General features: G+C 38.7%; 1 protein-coding gene across 1 annotated transcript in view; it reads right to left on the bottom strand.

Annotated features, from left to right (window-relative positions):
* UNC13A (unc-13 homolog A) overlaps nt 1–8,792 on the bottom strand; it is a 227,412-nt gene extending 218,620 nt beyond the window's left edge. Inside the window, exon 1 of the mRNA XM_089687413.1 lies at nt 8,576–8,792. Within this exon, the coding sequence (XP_089543539.1) occupies nt 8,576–8,597 (22 nt within the window). The 5' untranslated portion in view covers nt 8,598–8,792. The remainder of the gene's footprint in view (nt 1–8,575) is intronic.
* Nucleotides 8,793–19,754: the final 10,962 nt, after the last annotated feature.

Raw genomic sequence — 19,754 nt, 5'->3', positions numbered from 1 at the left:
AAAGTTTTGAACGGTGTTCAAAGTCTGTATATGGAAAAAGGTTTTTGTTTTGGATAAAGTACAGAATAGGTATGACCTTGTCAGTTTATATATATAGAGTACAGTGCAAAGGTTTTAAAAAACCATAAAAAAATGCAGCTACATGTGTATGCCTTTAAAATTAAGCATTAAATAGGTTTTGTTTATCAATTAACAACCTACAAAGTGCATAAAGCCTGGTACACACAGGTAGTTTTTTTTCGCTCAAAGCCATTGCCTGCGGGCAGTGATAGGATGCCAGTTGGCTGATGGCTTTCTAGCATGCTCGTTCTAAAGAAGCCTTAGATTAGGCCAGTTGCTGTTGCAGAGGCTGCTATACACATTGGCCGAATGTCAGCTGGTTTCTGTTGAACCAACCAATGCCGGCTGATATTTGGTTCATGTGTACCAGCCTTAAAGTGGTTGTAATGACTCAAGGTTTTTTACCTTCATGCATTCTTTGCATCCCCAAAGTACATTCTCTGGTTCACATTTGTGCACGCCCAATCTCAGAATGGGTGCCAAGTGCCCTATTTAAAGGAAGCAATGATGACTGATAATTGCTGGATGATCTTCAGCTACCTGTGGTCCTTGTCCCTGTTTCCTCATTTTTCCTGCTGCTTGACTATACGTCACTGACTCGGCTTGTCCCTGAATATCACTTTGGCTCTCTCCTGATCAAGACCATGGCTTCCTGCTTGACCTCATTTCAGTCTGATCTCCCGTGTATGACCCCCACTTATCGCCATACTAAGCTTCTGTCATCGGCTGCTAGCCTGTGCCTGTATGACCCTGGCTTGCCTATTAACCCTGCCTCTGCTAGTGGCTGCCTACCTACAGTCATGGCCAAAAATATTGGCACCTCTGCATTTCTGTCAGATAATGCACTACTTTGCCCAGAAAATTGTTGCAATTACAAATGTTTAGGCGTTCTTATGTTTATTTATTTTGTTTGTATTGGTATGACACAGAAAGTGGAGAAACAAAAAACCAAATCTGACACAGTCCACGCACAACTACAAAAATGGACTGGACAAAATTATTTGCACCTTGAATTTAATATTTGGAAGCACACCCCTTGAAAAAAATAAGTGAAATCAATCGCTTTCTGTACCCATCAATGAGTTTCTTACACCGCTCTACTGGAATTTTGGACCACACTTCTTTCGCCAACTGCTCCAGGTCTCTCAGATTGGAAGGGTTCTTTTTCCCAACTGCTGTTTTGAGATTTCTCCACAGGTGCTCTATGGGATTGAGATCTGGACTTATTGCTGGCCAGTTCAGTACTCTCCAGTGCTTTGTCTTAAACCATTTTTGGATGCTTTTTTACGTGTGCTTTTGGTCATTGTCCTGCTGTAAGACCCATGACCTCTGACAGAGACCCATCTTTCTGACACTGGGCTCTACATTGCACCCCAGAATTCTTGGTAGTCTTCAAGTTTCATAATCTCATGCACATGGTCAAGACATCCAGTCCCTGAAGCAGTAAAGCAATCCCAAAACATCAGTGAACCTCCACCATGTTTGACTGTAGGGTCTTTAAAGGTTTCTTTAAATGCCTCATTGCTTTTTATGAAACAGTAGAATGATGGGCTTTACCAAAAAGCTGTAATTTTGTTTTGTCTGTCCACAGCACATTCTCCCAAAAGGATTTTGGCTTCCTCAGGTAAGTTCTGGAAAACTCCAGTCTGGCTTTTTTATGTTTCTGTGAGCCTGTACAATCACTTTAAATAATATTATATATAAAGAGGAGCTTGATTAAAAAAAAGGTTTGTGATTGGTTAATATGAGTTATTGCACAAAATTAAAGTGATAGTATAGCCTATCACTAACTATTTTTTAAAACTTTCCTTGCCCTGACTCCTCTTACCTATCTTGCATACGCTGTATATAAAAAGATCTGTATACTTATAATTTAGTTCAGTCACAAGATTCCGCAGCTCCTGCTCCCCTGTGTAAGGGAGCGCTTGACAATGGCTGTGAATTCTGGGAGCGGTGGCATCACCCATAGGCTCCCATGGCCCTGCTGTTATTGGTACTCCCTCCTTTCTCCGCAAGCATCCGCTAACTGTCACAGGGGAGCTGGAGCAGGATCACGTGACCTGGCTGGAGTGGATTACAAATAGGTAAGTACACAGTATGCAGGATAGGTAGAAGGAGGAGATAACATTTTTAAGAATAGTTAGAGCTTTTTTCCACTTTAACGTGAAGCACTTGAAACATTTGAAGAGGAACTAAACTCTGAAAGCTGTACCAAAGCCTGTTAGCCTGAGGTCTCCTTGCAGCTGATCTTTCAATATTACTGATTCACGATGCCTTGTTTTGCACAGTGTATCTGTGTGGAGGCAGCCATCTTTGTAGAGGCAGGGTTTCGCTTCCTCATCTCAGAGTCTCCAGCAAGGAGAACAGTGAGCAGCACAGCGCGGACATCACCAAATCTTAGATAAAGTCTCATGAGACTAGCAGTCAGAGGCAACAGTATCTCAGGCCTTACACTGCAGATAAATAGCAATGAAGCTGTAGAAACAGGAATACTCACACACCAGGACGTACACTGCTATTTTTAGGAGAAATTTCAGACAAAAAGTATATTTCCAGAGTAAGGCTTAGGCATAATTAGCATGTCTAGATTCTTCACTCTAATAATAGGATGTCTTAATTGAATAAAACTATAGGTGAAATAACAGATATAATCAATGGATATAATTAAAAGTTTAAGCATAATAAGTAATGACAAAATTGCAAGCAGAACACAAGCTTATGTAGTATGTCCTCAAGGATGTGAATTAAAGTGATTCTAAACCTTTATTATATTTGTTTTAATACCAAACATGTTATACTTACCTGCTCTGTACAATGGTTTTGTACAAACCATCCCTGATCCTCCTTTTCTGGGGTACCCCGCGTGCGCTTTTTGTTCCTCCCCCCTGACGAGTACCCCCAGTAAGCATTTGCAAAGGGAGGCACTCATGTGGGCTTGCTCCCAAGTCTTGCCACCTGCATCTTTAGACACAGACAGTGGGGCTTTGCCCTGTCCTCCCGCTCCCTCGTCAGAGGATTTGATTGACAGCAGCGGGAGCCATTGGTTATCAATCTGACCACTGAGGAGAGAGAAAGCAGAGAGAGCCTCTGCTCTCATGCATAGTGCTGGATCGAGATTGAGTTCTAGTAAGTATAAGGGGGGTGGGGATCCAGGACACCGAAGGTTTTTTAACTTAATGCACTGTTGTTAACTAATAGTGTTTTTGCTTACACTAAAGTTAAAAAATAAATAAACAGGTGCCTTATGTTGTAACAAAACAAAGCACCTCTCCACTATACAAGAAATTCTGAAGGACCCTCTGCACACTGGTATATACCCTTTCAAGCAAACTATGCAATACATAGGGATATTTAGTTCACACATATTGCAATACATGCTTAAGCTGGCCAACTGCGTCAAAGTTTCTCCACTATACAACACACATGTTTTAGCATGTTGACCAGTGTGAATAATCCCTACAATAGTTGAATCTTAAAATAATAAATCATTTTTAAGCACTATCAGCAGCTGATTGAATCACTTACTGAGTATGAAGCTGATTTATCTTTAATCCATGCCAATGTTGCAGTTTAAGCTGGTGCCATGATGGCTGCCACAGGTTTACTATTTCAGGATGGCTCCTTTCTCTTGCATCATCCTATGGCGTCACCCTTACATGTAAGGCTAGAGTTGAGTCTCCCTACGCTGTGAGCAGCAATAGAAACATACAACCCCCATAGCCTAGGATGGCAAGGTACTCCCCTGCTCCTCTCTCCTCCCTTCTCCCAGCTAACAGACTGGCAGAAGATTGTGCTGTCCACTGTTAACTCTTTTCTGAGAGGATAAGCAATTCAGAGAAGCAGCACTGAGAGAGCAGGGGCCACCAACATTGAAAGTTGTAAACTGCAAGTCCTGGGGAGGGTGGGAATTTTAATAAATAGTTAACCAAGGATTTTTTAAATATGTCTATTGTGTTAAGATAAAAATTGCATAGAGTTTAAAGTGGAACTTCACTCACTCCCTCAACCAACATTACCTATGTTTAATCCTTATGCTGCTAGCATTAGTAACTAGATTAGTAACTAGATAGGAAAGGATATATATATATATATATATATATATACTTGTTTTAAACTTTCTTTTACATTTCTTCAGTTACTTCTTGGTTTCCTGGACTAGGCAAATGAGGTGTTTTCTCAGCTAAGCACACCCTCCTGCTTGCATGCCTAATCTAAGGGCAGATTCCAGGAAGTAAATTCTACATGAATCATATCACTCTACTCAAGATGGCCATGGCTAGAAATACTAGGAGGTGTTTTTAAAAGTGATTTATTGGCAAAATAAAGCATGCAGACATGGATGGATGGGTGAGTTTGCTTTGAATAGTAAAAATGAATTACATAGATTGTTTGGTTTGCAGTACTCAGATGCAGTGTAGTTCTACTTTAAAACTACTTTAAAGGAATTCACACTTAACAATAGTCCTTTCAAATGTAAGTTAAATAGATGAAAATAGCAACATTTTATTTATTAGCTTGGCCCCTTAAAAGAAAAAGCATATATTGTTTGAGAAAGCCTTTTTATTTGTCTATCTCTTTAAACTACATTAGCTGCAGATTTGGTCTACATTCTTTGTGTGGTTGTTCTGGCTTTTTATCTCTTTAAAGAAAATGTGTGAGCAGTTGTTTTATTTCACGGCTCAGCTGACGATTTGGAACCCCAGGGAGAAAGCGAGAGCGAGGGAGGGGGAGAAGAAGTAGTGGAGAAAGTGCATTGTATGCTTATGCTGAGGTGGGTAGCTAGTGTGCCTCCAATTATTTAAACCAAACCGAAATCTCTACAGGAAATCAATGCCTCTAGTGGAAGAAAAAGGCTGAAGGAATGAATGAATGAATGGAAATCACAGAGGAGAAAGGAGGGAGCTGGCAGATAAACAGCAGCCTATGATTTCCTGTAAGATTAAAGATATTAACGCTTATATTGCCAGACCTAAGTAATAAAAAAAACTGTAAAAATACTGCAGTCATTTATTCTGAAACGTTTATATATAACATACATTTCAGAAACTCACAATGAGATGAAAATGCACTATACTATGGAAGGCACCCATGGGAAGTCTTACTGACTAATGTTGTCCATACTATGTCAAATGTTATCAATCATATATTCAAATGTATCTTATTTCTAAGGAAGTGGTGAATTTGTGTATGTTACACTTTTTGGTTTAGTTGAATGCACTTATCTTTCAAATGTGCATTAGAGGATTCTGCTTACACTATTTAATTAACTGAACCTATATAACCTTTTTAGTTTTTATGCTTTTGTGTTTAAAAGACTTCATCTAGATATTTTGAGGATATCAGAATTACAACTGCAACAGCAATACAAGTCTTATTCTTGAGCAACCTGCTATACATTTATTTTATATTTTATTATCTGTGCATGATGACAGATGATTTCTAGATATAAGAAACGGAAAATAAATAAATTCTACAACCTTGTGTTCAAATTTAATTTCTATAAATTACATACCGTATGTTTATGTGATTATTGGAAAATGTTATGCTTGATTAAATACAATCAGGGGCGGACTGACCATTGGGGAACTCGGGCACTGCCCAAGGGCCCAGGGTCAGTAGGGGGCCCCATGAGATGTCCCTGGTACCTTTCATAGGCTTTTTTTGGTGTGGTTTGAGTGTGGGCAAGGACACAGGGGCCCCATGATCCCCTATTGCCCGGGGGCCCCATGAGTTGTCAGTCTGCCCCTGAATACAATATAGATATGCACCATGATAAATATATCTAAATACACACCATACATTAGCAATTTAAACTGGGACTTGGTAGAGAAGAATATATTACTACAGCCCTTTCTTTTACAACATATTCAGCAGAATAAAATAGATAGGACTATTAGATTGATTTCAGAGAAGCACATGATGATGGCTTTTACTAATTACTCAGTAAGCTACATACAAACAAATTTTCATATTTTATATTACTACATATATCATGTCTTCAGAGTGAACAAGTCATTTCTAGATCAGTGGTATGTATACAATAATTATGTATAGAGTGCAAAAGAACACAAGTAGACAGCTAGCATGGTAGATCAAGCCTGTGCACAGTACAGAACCTTCTCCACCCACCCGCTACCCTCTGCTCACACCACCTTACTGTTTTCTATTCATAAATATCTCAGTAAGTGAAAAAAAAGCAGAATCAGCTGCACAGAGGGAAAATGAATGTGTATGGTGGGGGGTTGGGGGTGGGGTGCAGGAAGCTAGGACAAGCAGGGACTAGCTGTGTACATGAAATCAGCCACACTGATGAAGCCAGAAGACACAGAATGCAGGGACAGACTGACATGAAGGAAAGATTGACTGTATGTAAAAGACAGAACAGAGTGACTCACACACAGCAGGGACATATATGGAGAGATAGATAGATAGATAGATAGATAGATAGATAGATAGATAGATAGATAGATAGATAGATAGATAGATAATGCACATACAAGACAGATGGATACATGGATAGATATATAAGACATATAGATAGATAGATAGATAGATAGATAGATAGATAGATAGATAGATAGATAGATAGATAGATAGATAGATAGATAGATAATAGATATATAAGACAGATAGATAGATAGATAGATAGATAGATAGATAGATAGATAGATAGATAGATAATTCATATATAAGATGGACTGACATATTCAAGGATAGATAGATAGATAGATAGATAGATAGATAGATAGATAGATAGATAGATAGATAATAGATATATAAGACAGACAGATAGATAGATAGATAGATAGATAGATAGATAGATAGATAGATAGATAATGCACATACAAGACAGATGGATACATGGATAGATATATAATTCATATATAAGACATATAGATAGATAGATAGATAGATAGATAGATAGATAGATAGATAGATAGATAGATAATTCATATATAAGATGGACTGACATATTCAAGGATAGATAGATAGATAGATAGATAGATAGATAGATAGATAGATAGATAGATAGATAGATAGATAGATAGATTCATATATAAGTTGGATAGATAGATAGATAGATAGATAGATAGATAGATAGATAGATAGATAGATAGATAGATAATTCATATATAAGATGGATAGACAGATACAAGGATAGATATCTATCTATCCATTTACCTATCTATCTATCCTTGTATCTGTCTACCCATCTTATATATGAATTTATCTATCTATCTATCTATCTATCTATCTATCTATAAAATAGATAGATGACTACATGAATATATAGATAATTTATATATAAGATAGATAGATGGATAGATAGAGAGATAGATAATACATATATAGGACAGATAGATGGATACATGAATATATAGGTAATTTCTATATTAGATAGATAGATAGATAGATAGATAGATAGATAGATAGATAGATAGATAGAGATAATACATAAGATAGAAAGATAGCTAGAAAGATAGATAGGTAGATAGATAGATAGATAGATAGATAGATAGATATAGATAATACGTAAAATAGAAAGATGAATAGAAAGATAGATAGATAGATAGATAGATAGATATAATACATAAGATAGAAAGATAGCTAGAAAGATAGATAGATAGATAGATAGATAGATAGATAGATAGATAGATAGATAGATCATATATAAAATAGATAGATGGGTACATGAATATATAGATAATTTCTATATAAGATGGATGGATAGAGAGATAGATAATACATATATAAGATAGATAAATGGATACATGAATATATAGAAAATTTCTTTATAAGATAGATAGACGGATAGATAGAGAGATATATAATACATATATAAGATAGATAGATAGATAGATAGATAGATAGATAGATAGATAATAGATAGATAGATAGATAGATAGATAGATAGATAGATAGATAGATAGACGCTGTACATATGTGCAAAAGTATATGAGATAAATCTCTTTGATGTATGTTAAACATGGTTCACAACTACATGCAGTATAACAATATTTTTATATATATATATATATGGTATTATTGTATGCTATTGATAAAATTTCCAGTCTAATTCCCATTTTGTATTAAACTTCAACATTTTCCATAACATAAACCATTTGCACTCAACAGATTGTTTTTTCGGAAATATTCCCCAAATAGCAGAAATGATTTTCCCAGTGAACACACACCCTGTAGTGTATATACACTTCCATGGATGGTAAAATCCTTTCCCATAGGCTGCCAGTCTGGATTTTACACGGCATGTGAATACAGAAGGGTGTGCTCTGCTCGTGTGTGTATCCGCTGATGTGTCTCGTTCTATCAGTGGACATGGAGCTACATATCTGCAATCATAGCCACCTAGTAAACATTTGATGCTAAATACAATTTAGCCCTACAGAGAGTGGATTATTCCTTGTATATGGGCACCAGAGAGATGAAGAGGAAAAATCATCTTGCAGCCCACACCCTAAAAAGGATGTAGGATCCCGATGTGCTCCTTACTTACCTCCCACGCACAGCAGCGACATGGTGCCTGCTCTGGTTCCTGGTTTAGTGTAGGCAAGGATGCCCAGCACTCCCTCTGGCAGTGTTAGCTGGTCAGTGCCCTTCCCCGGGTCCAGCTGGTCATAATGGTTCTCGATCGCACTGCACTGAGTCTGCCATCTTTGTGTTTCAGCACCAAGGCTATGGAGAGCTCCGTTTGACGTCAAGAGAAGAAGAGGGTGGGAGACGAGAATGGAGCAGAGGGAGGAGGGAGCCGGGATGAGTGAACACACCTGATTTGTAAAAAAAAAATGTTTGTCTGGGCTGTGAGAAATGTAGAGTGCATTCAATGGAAAATCAATGCAAAGTCATAAATGTTAGTGGAGTAGCTGAAAAAAGAATGATTTACATACAACAGAGATTTAAAGTGGTATTAAACCCTAAAGCAAATGTTTATTATAATGCAGTTTACCAATTCTTAGATGTGATGGCGGCATTAGTTTTCTTTTTCAAACTTTCTTTTATTTTCACCTGGTGATCCAGCCAGTAAGTATGTTGTTTTTTTTAACAGAATAATCTTTCCCGCAGATGTAGCAGTTGGAGGGTTGAGACAAGCCATTTACCCTTGACAGAAGTGCTTACAATAGTCAACTTTTATTTATTCATGGAAACCCTTTATTCCAAAAGGAAAAAAAACTGTTGCTGTAACTGCTTAAAAAGTACAAGCTGGAGTTTGGCTTCAATTTGTTAGTGCATTTAAATCTGCTGGTACATTTAACACTCAACCTCCCCCTAGACAGTCCAAAGGTGCCCCTGTGCTTCATCCAGAGTGCAGACACTCTAAGGCTGCATTCACACATGGGCGTTTTGAATTGTGGGCCACAATTCTGCCCATGATTAGAAAAGCTTTTCCTAAAAGGACAAATCACAGAACTGCATGTTCAGGTGACATTAATTTTAATGGCACCTGAAAATGCGGTGGTTCTGCCGTGACTGTCGCATGATAAATTGTGCTGCAATCGGGGCAAACAGGATCACATAAAGAGTGTCACCTGAACTTCTTTTGGGTGACATACTTTACGTGATGTAGTTTGCTGCAATTGTGGCGCAATTTATCATGCAACAATTGTGGCAGAATTGCAGCGCATTTTCAAGTGCCAATAAAATGAATGCTACCTGAACACGAAGTTCTGTGATTTGTCATTTTAGCAAAAGGTTTTGAAATAGCAGGGAGAATTGCCGCAATTCTGCCCGAAATTCAAAACACCCATGTGTGAAAGCAGCCTTAGGCAGGAGAAAAGCTAAAAAAAATGCTTAAACCCACGTTTTGCACATACATTTAGTCACATCAAGCGTTTGAGCATTTATGGATTCTATTGGCCACAATATTAATTTATTTTGCCATTTGAATGAATGCTCAAGCACTAAACATGTGACAGGTTTACACGATTAACTGCTTCAAACATTTTTCTGCTCAAAAGCTCCTCTGCTGATCACACTGGTGATGTTTTTTTTCTGTCTGTAAACTTTTTATCATGGCCATTTGGCTGATTTCTGTTATCATTATGATTTAACCATTTCAATACGGGGCAATTTTACACCTTCCTGCCAGTTTTCAGGTTTCAGCACTCTCACACTTTGAATGACAATTTGAATGACAATTGCGCGGTCATACAACATTGTACCCAAACGAAAATTTTATCATTTTCTTCACACAACTAGAGCTTTCTTTTGGTGGTATTTAATCACCGCTGAGGTTTTTATTTTTTGCTAAATTAACAAAAAAAGACCAAAAATTTTGAAAAAAACACACGTTTTTCTTTGTTTCTGTTATAAAGGTTTGGAAATAAATAATTGTTCTTCATAAATTTAGGCCGAGATGTATTCTGCTACATGTCTTCGGTGAAAATAACCCAAATTAGGATGTATTTTTTAGTTTGTAGGAAAGTTATAGAGTTCACAAACTATGGTATAGATCTGAATATTGATCTATCCTGAAGTACTGACAGCCAATCTAATTTCTTGAGGTCCAAGAATGTCAGAACAGTACAGATATCCCCCAAATGACCCCTTTTTGCAAAGTAGACAGTCCGACATACTTCATAAGAGGCATGGCGAGTTTTTTGAAGTTGTATTTTTTTTGTCATAATTTTTCGGAAAATGAAAAAATTAAAAAAATTAGTTTCACTATTTTTTTTTTTACATATTGTCACCAGTGCAGTGCAGCATCATCATATAACTGGCATGGCGGTGATCAGGGACACTGACTGGTGACAGTATGAAAAAAAAATATATATTTTTTTATTATTTTTTATTAAATTGTTTTTCTTTTTTTTCAGATTTTTTTTCATATTTCATGTCCAAAGTAGTACAATGTTACCATAGTAACATTGGTCCACAGACCTAATTCATCATATGCCCGAGTTCTGCTGCCATGGCCAGGCATAGATATGAAAGTATAAGGTGTTTTATGCATTTCAACAACAATACACTCTGTCCTCCTCGGGGTGACCCTGAATTCGACAGGCTCCACAAAATTCAGTCCCTCATAAATCACCTTAACCAAAAATTTGCAGATGTCTATACTCCCCAGCAAAACATCTGCGTTGATGAGTCCCTCATTAATTTTTGTGGCCGCCTTGCATTCAAACAATTTCTCCCCAGCAAGCGTGTCAGATATGGCATCAAGATGTATAAGACCTGTGAGAGGGCAACAGGCTATACATATAATTTTCGGATTTATGAAGGAAAAGAGCCACGTGGAGCCCCCTGGATGCCCAGACTACATGGGGAGCAGCGGCAAGATAGTTTGGGACCTGGTGTCATCCTTTTTCCATATGGGATACCACTTATATGTGGACAATTTTTAGTCAAGCATGCCACTATTTAGACATTTGTACAATCTTGGAATTGGCGCATGTGGCACCATACCACCTAATGTGTGCCCTCCATTAGAAGTGGGTGGATGCAGGGTGGTATATTCTAATGGGGGGCATACCACACACTTTTTCTGGCAGAGATTTCTTCTCTTTTTTTTATTCAGCCCACAGGCTGCATACGAAAAAATAAGGAACATAGCATATATACCCAACAAGGACCAGCGACATACTGGTACATCACTGAACTTTGAGTGGTTATACCAGGATGATGCCTACAGCTGCAGGCTTTTTTCAACCGGCGATCGGCTTTCATGTAAAAGCAATCCTAGTGGCTAACTAGCTTCAGGATTGATTTTGCAAGCAGTGGGAGACAATGCCTCCCCTGCTGCCTTCCACTGCCTTCTCAGGCAGTCCCGTGCCATCGGGGGAACCTGAAAATGCAGCTGACCATATAGCTGATGGGAGACCGTAATGCTGCCAATCATCTCTATAGTCTCAGAAATCGGAAGCTACGAGCATTTCATCTCTTCAGTTTCTTAGGATATAAACAGCTCCATTTGTAAATTGGGAAAGCATCTGATCACACCGATCTTGGTGAGATTAGATAATGTAAGGGTAGAAGAGATATCTAGAGTCTGATAGACCCCAGATTTCTCAAAAGAGAATATATGACAATGCCCATTGAAGTTATAGGGGATATTTGCATTCCCTGTGATAGCATTAAAAGTGATTTTAAAAAAATGAAAAGGGCAGTGTAAAAATAATTAAAAAAATCTAAATAACTTAAAGAAAAAAAAGCACCCTCGCCCCCCCCCCCCCCATGCATGCACACCTGTGTGCTCGAGAGTTGACCCTGTGCCGCTATGTAAACAGCGGTTGCCCCATGCATATGAAGTACTGCCGTGAACGTCAGATCAAGGGCAGTAGTTCTAGTACTAGACCTCCTCTGTAAATCTAAAATGTAGCTTGTAAAGGCTTTTAAAGCGTTGCCTGTGGATATTAAAAATGTATGCAGGTTGTCACCATTGTTTTTGTAAATTACATCATACATACATGTTAATATATTTATTTACTCATTTTTTATATAGCGCTGCATTTTACGATTATTGGTTTATTGGAAGGATTTTGAGGTTTTACCTTCATGCTAGCTGCTCACCATTTTCACCTAGCGCTCGTTTAAACTTTTATCATTATATTGTGTTTTTGTGCTTATATTGTGTGTTTTATTAAAAGTAAAAAAAGTGTATTTTTGTTTATTTTGCGATTGAAAAATTGCTGCGTGAGTACTATGTGACACAGAAAAATTCAGTACCCACCATTTTATTCACTAGGGTGTCTGCTTTAAAAAAATATATAATGTTTGGGGGTTCAAAGTAATTTTCTACCAAAAATACAGATTTTTTTTCATGTGAACAAAAAGTGTCAGAAAAGGCTTGGTCTTCAGGTGGTTAGAAGAGTGAATGATGTGTGGCATAAACCTCTAATGCTGGGCATAAAATGCCCCCACCCCCCAAAATGACCCCTTTTTGGAAAGTAGACATCCCAAACTATTTGCTGAGAGGCATATTGAGTCAATAGAAGAATTTATTTTTTTACCACAAGTTTTTGGAAAATGACCAAAAATTATTTTTGTTTTACACAAAATTGTCACTTAAATGATTTACTGATCACACATGCCATGGGTATGTGTGGAATTACTCTCCAAAATACATTCTACTGCTTCTCCTGAGTATGCGGATACAACATACAGTTGCAAGAAAAAGTATGTGAACCCCTTGGGAGCACATTTTATGCCCAATTCATGCAAAACTCCACGTAATCCAAAGGGGTTCACATACTTTTTCTTGCAACTGTATGAGAGACATTTAGCAGTCTAGCCAAGTACAGGACCCCAAAATCCAACAAGCACCTTCAGGCTTTTAAAGGGCTTTATTTCCTCATTACACTTCCTGACTACCTATCGCAGTTTCGGAGGTCCTGAAATGCCAGGATAGCACCAAACCCCCCCCCCCCATGACCCCTTTTTGGAAAGTAGACATCCCAAAAAATTTGATAAGAAGCATGGTGAGTATTTTGCAGATCTCGTTTCTTTCCACAAGTTTTTGGAAAATGAAGAAAGAAAACAAAAACATATTTTTTCTTTTCTTTTTTTAGATTTCAACACCTTGTGAGAAAAATTGAGATCTGCAAAATACTCACCATGCCTCTTTTTAAATTCCTTGAGGTGTCTACTTTCCAAAAAGGGGTCATTTGGGGGGTTTGGTGCTATCCTGGCATTTCAGGGCCTCCGAAACGGTGATAGGTAGTGAGGCAGTGAAATGAGGAAGTTATGCACCTTCAGGCTTTCAAAGTGGTCATTGGATTTCAGGCTCCTGTATGTGACTAGGCTCCCAAAAAGTCGCATACATGTGGTATCGCCATACTCGATAGAAGTAGCAGAATGTATTTTGGGGTGTAATTCCACATATACCCATGGCTTGTGTAAGAAATATATCATTTATATGACAACTTTGTGTAAAAAAAACAAATGTTTTTGTAATTTTCCAAAAACGTGCAGAAAAAAATAAATCTTCCATGGACTCAACATGCCTCTCAGCAGATAGCTTAGGGTGCCTATTTTCTGAAAAGGGGTCATTTGTGGGTGTTTGTACTATCCTGGTATTTTAGCACCTCAAGAAATGTGATAGGCAGTCAGAAAGTAAAAGCTGTGTAAATTCCATTACCTATACCAGTGGTGGGCAACCTTTTTTTTCAACTGAGCCAAATCTCGCCAAAACCACGATTGAAATTTATTTTGAGAGCCACATTTTTAAAACTGAAAACACATCCCCCATATAGTAATTCATCCCCCATAGTAATTCATCCCCCATAGTAATTCATCCCCCATATAGTAATTCATCCCCCATAGTAATTCATCCCCCATATAGTAATTCATCCCCCATAGTAATTCATCCCCCATATAGTAATTCATCCCCCATAGTAATTCATCCCCCATATAGTAATTCATCCCCCATATAGTAATTCATCCCCCATAGTAATTCATCCCCCATATAGTAATTCATCCCCCATAGTAATTCATCCCCCATATAGTAATTCATCCCCCATAGTAATTAATCCCCCATATAGTAATTCATCCCCCATAGTAATTCATCCCCCATATAGTAATTCATCCCCCATAGTAATTAATCCCCATATAGTAATTCATCCCCCATAGTAATTCATCCCCCATATAGTAATTCATCCCCCCTATAGTAATTCATTCCCCATATTGTGTCAATTCACTTACCTTTGCTCCGTGCGTTCCTCTCGCCGTGTTCCCGCGCCGTTCCGGTCTTCAGGGCGGACTGTGAGAGGAGAGGAGTTCGTCACGCTGCCCCGCCTACATCCTGACAGCCAATGTTTGCCACGCTCCGCGGGCCGAATTAAAAGGTCTGCCGGGCTGTAGCTTGCCCATTGCTGGGCTAGCTACAGAGTCCTGACTTTTGGGGCGGCCGCCCGAGAGGAGGGAGGGGAGCGGGCGCCCGGCACACAGAAGAGCACATTAAAGTGTGTAAAGAGCCCCATGTGGCTCGCGAGCCGCGGCTTGCCGACCACTGACCTATACCATAGTTTGTAGATGCTATAACTTTCACACAAAGCAATTAATATACACTTATCAGGATTTTTTAATCAAAAACATGTAGCAGAATACATTTTGGCCTAAATTTATGACGAAATTTGAATTTCTTGGATTTTTTTATGACAGAAATGAGAAAATATCGTGTTTTTTTTTTCTTTAATTTTTTCACAGCTCTTTTTTGTTATAGTGCCAAAAATAAAAAGTGCATGGGTGATCAAATACCACCAAAAGAAAGCTCTATTTGTGTGAAAAAAAAGGATGGAAATTTAATTTATGTACCATATTGCATGACCGCGCAATTGTCCGTTAAACTAGTGCAGCGCAGTATAGCAAACAAATGGCGTAAATTGCAGTATCTATACCATAGTTTGTAGACGCTATAACTTTCACACAAAGCAATCAATATATACTTATTGGGATTTTTTTTTACCAAAAACATGTAGTAGAATAAACTGTGGCCTAAAGTTATAACTAACTTTGAGTTTACTGTATATTTTTTATAATTAATATTGTATTTTTATTAAAAAAATATAGTTTTTCTTCAAAAGTTGCAGTCTTTTTTTTGTTTATAGCGTGAAAAATAAAAAGCGCACAGGTGATCAAATACCACCAAAAGAAAACTCTATTTGTGTGAAAAAAAGGACGTAAATTCTGTTTGGGTACAGCATTGCACGACCGCGCAATTATCAGTTGAAATAGTGCAGCACCGAATAGCAAAAAGAGTGCAAACATTGTGCAAATGGCATTTATTTGAGAGATGTTTCCAAAAGAAAAAAATTACGTTTTTTATTCCAAATTTGATGTAAGTTTATAAAAAAAAAATCACAATTTAGCTATATACATTTAAATTGACATAACACAGCCAGGAACAGTGCCAGTGGCCAGGAACATCAAATTTAGCAGACCAGAAGTTACAGGAACAAAGAGGCACACCACAACATACTTATGGAGACAACTGGGGGTTTGGCGTCCTATGAACAAATGATGCAGATGTGTCTATCCACAGATTACACTGAATCTTTAGAGATGTGGTCAGTTGATGACTTTGGATCAATTGTGGGTATAGGGCAGTGTATATGGAGTTTTTCTATTTATGCATGTGTGTGTTTTCTCTGTTGGTTGAACTGGATGTGTCTTTTTTCAGCCAGATTAACTATGTAATTGATATCGGATTGGCTGCAGCTGTGATAACCTGGGGTAAAACAAGGAAGTGTGCATAGATGCACACCGAGGAGATGTGGCTGTGGTGATGAGGGTAACTGATCACTACAGAACATCCCCTCCACCACAGTGTCCTCCCACATGTTTGGAACTAAGTTTCAAAGGAAAGTGTAAATGGTACCTGAGAAGGAGGTGTGAGGCAAAGATATTGAAGGCCAGCACCTAGAATCTTTCCTTTGTCCCCAAACCCTTCTTGAGCTAGGAATCCAGGATGGTATGCACCCCAAATTCTTCAGAGGTTTCAGAAGAAGAGTGCACTGAAATGCAAAATCCAGGATATAATTAATGTGGCTGGTGTTTTTGCATTGAAGAAAGTAGGGATCATTTTTGCATTGAAGTCTATGGGATGTGATTTTTCATTGAAGTCTATGGGACGTGATTTAGCATTGAAGTCACTAGGGGGTGTTTTTGCATTGAAGTCTAAAGGGACACGATTTGCATTGAAGTCCCCACAGCTATCTCCTCCTGTACCACTATCCCTTCCCTCCTAGATTGTAAGCTCGAAAGAGCAGGGCCCTCGAACCCCTCGTGTATCACATTGTATTGTTGTTATACTGTCGCATGTTCTGTCTCCCTTTGTAATGTACAGCGCTGAGCAAACCGTTGGTGCTTTATAAATACTGTATAATAATAATAAGTCACTAGATGGCGTTTTTGCATTGATGTCTATGGGATGCAATTTTGCATTGAAGTCACTAGAGGCGTTTTTGCATTGAAGTCTTTGGGATGCAATTTTGCATTGAAGTCTGTGGGACTCGATTTTGCATTGAAGTCTGTGGGACTCGATTTTGCTTTGAAGTCTGTGAGACTCGATTTTGCATTGAAGTTTGTGAGACTCAGTTTTGCATTGAAGTCTAAGGGACGCGATTTTGCATTGAAGTCACTAGAGGGTGTTTTTGCATTGAAGTGTATGCAGGGGCGGACTGACCATTTGGAAACTCAGGCACTGCCCGAGGGCCCGGGGTCAGTAGGGGGCCCCATGAGATGCCCCTGGTACCTTTTTCATAGGCTTTTTTGAGTTTGGGCAAGGACACAGGGGCCCCATGATCCCCTATTGCCCGGGGGCCCCATGAGTTGTCAGTCCGCCCCTGAGTGTATGGGATGCAATTTTGCATTGAAGTCACTAGAGGGCGTTTTTGCATTGAAGTCGAAGGGACACTTTTGTATTGAAGTCCATGGGGCGCAATTTTGCATTGAAGTCGCTAGAGAGCATTTTTGCATTGAAGTCAATGGGACGTGACTTTGCATTGAAGTCAATGGGATTCAATTTTGCATTGACGTCTATAGGACGCAGCATGCCATTATCAGCACTTTTTTTAACCTATCGGCAACATGCCGATAACCCTATTTTCAGTGGATAATTTTCTGTGGACAATATATCAGTGTATCCCTAGTGAAAGGTTAAACCAGTCTGGAGAATTAAATGCCACACCCTAGGAACTGTGCCTTTGAAGTAGATGCTACACATCAGGAACTGGGCTTCAAAGGGAAGCATAGATGGAACTCGCGAATGAGGTGTGGGCAAAAATGTCAGAGGCCAGCACCCAGAATATTTCTTTTGGGCCAAAACCCTTACAATCAATCAAACAATACAGCTTGATATATACCTCAAATTCTTCAGAGGATTCAGTAGAAGAGCAGGACAGCTGGACAGGTCTGGTGAACCAAATAAGTACCAGAGGTTTAATTGGTGAAATATGAAAAGAACAGGGTATACAAAGATAGGGAGGAAGTGATATTCTATTGGTGAACATATTGATTTTGGCAGAAATTTCATAAGGACCAATAAGGCGATGGGAGAGCTTAATGGAAGGAACTTTGATGCAGAGATTTTTCACAGAAAGCCAAACCTTGTCATTGGGATTAAGGACATAAGCTACCCTGTGGCATAGATCATCAGATCATTTTTTACATTGAGTGGCCTGGGTCAGTGAATCAGGTACTTGGGACCAAATAGAGATCATAGAGTGGACAACCTGATTGGCAGTCTTCGCTTTGGAGATGGTCAGAAAAGAGAGAGGAATTTGAGAATGCTTCCCCACAAATCACACAGAAAGGACTCATCTGAGAACTGTAACTAGGATGATTGTTAAGAGAAAACTCTGCTCATGGGAACAGTGGAAATCAGTCGCCAAGGTAATAAATGAGAAAGGAGTTTAGGAGTTGATCAAGTGACCAATTGGTCCTCTCAGGCTGGCCATTTGACTGAGAATGATACAAAGATGAGAAGATAAGTGATGCCCATGGCTTTGCACAAGGCCTTCCAAAATCTTGAGGTGAATTGCATCAGATAAACACAGGAACAAGAGGCACTAAAAAGCAATTTACCCAGATATTGGTGCAAACTTTGGAAGAAAGCTGGTAATTAAATGCATATCATTTTTGTCCAGGGTTCAGCTAGAATGGGCAGGGGCTGGAGAAATACAGAAGGGGCTACAGTATGTTTTCAGTACTGGTTTTGAAGATAATGGTAAATTTAAATCTTGAGAAGAATAGAAGAAATGATTTTTGTGGGTTAGAGTTGCATAAGGCAGGACCAGAAAAGAAAACTGTATTGAGTTCATGAAAGTCGTTTATAATGTTTTCAGGCCAGTCTTTAGCATTAGATCTGTTCCTAGCAAAAGCTGTAATGGGGGCTACTAAGGTGGAATAGTTGTTAAAAAAAATGACAATTACAATTGGAGAAGCCCAGAAATCTCTGAGTGGAATTGAGGCTTGTGGGTAGGGGGCAACCTAATATTGCATACATGGAGATGTCAATGCACAAACCATGTTCTGAGAAGATGCCTATATCCTAAGAATGGTAATTCAGGGACTTCAGAGATGCATTTCTTCAGCTTTGTGTAAAGGTTGTTGGCCCAAACCCACTGGAGAACAGTACAGACACGATGATGATGGGATAAAGGATCAGAAGAGAATACCAAAATATTGGTAGCCTCTGTTTAGTGGACAGTATTCCACCGGCTCCTTTGATATTTAGATTGAATGATGTTGGACCGGATAGTGCCAACATGGCTACTTATGGGCTAGAAATATCACTAGTTCCTCAGGAGCTTTGTTTGGCTTTGTTGATGGCCAGCTTAAGTCAGCAGACAATACATGTGGTATGTTCTTTAGTGTATGCTGTTACTGTTGCTTTAATTTGGCCACAAATGTGGAAATGGGCTTTAAATTACATACACAATGCATATTGTCATGTTAAAGAAAAATGACTTTTCTTTACTTAATTTCAGTCACTTAGTTTTTCCTTGGCCTCCAGTACTTGACAAATACTATTCTTGGATTTGCTTTTCTGAACGTTTGCATATGGGTGGGGCCAATCACCCTGCACGTGGGAGTACCTTCTGCCGTGCACATGCTCATCAATGCCTGGGACCAGATGGGGGATGCATTCATGTGAAAGTGAAACATTATGGTGGAACCCTGGCTTAGAGATCAACTGTGCACTGTATGTAGTTGTGTGAGAGGCAGAGTTCTTCAAG

The sequence above is a fragment of the Staurois parvus genome, unplaced genomic scaffold (assembly GCF_062004578.1).
Source record: "Staurois parvus isolate SC_StPar_1 unplaced genomic scaffold, SC_StPar_1.0 ptg000425l, whole genome shotgun sequence".
In the NCBI taxonomy this organism is placed as follows: Eukaryota; Metazoa; Chordata; class Amphibia; order Anura; family Ranidae; genus Staurois; species Staurois parvus.
This window is presented reverse-complemented; position numbering and strand designations above follow the sequence as displayed.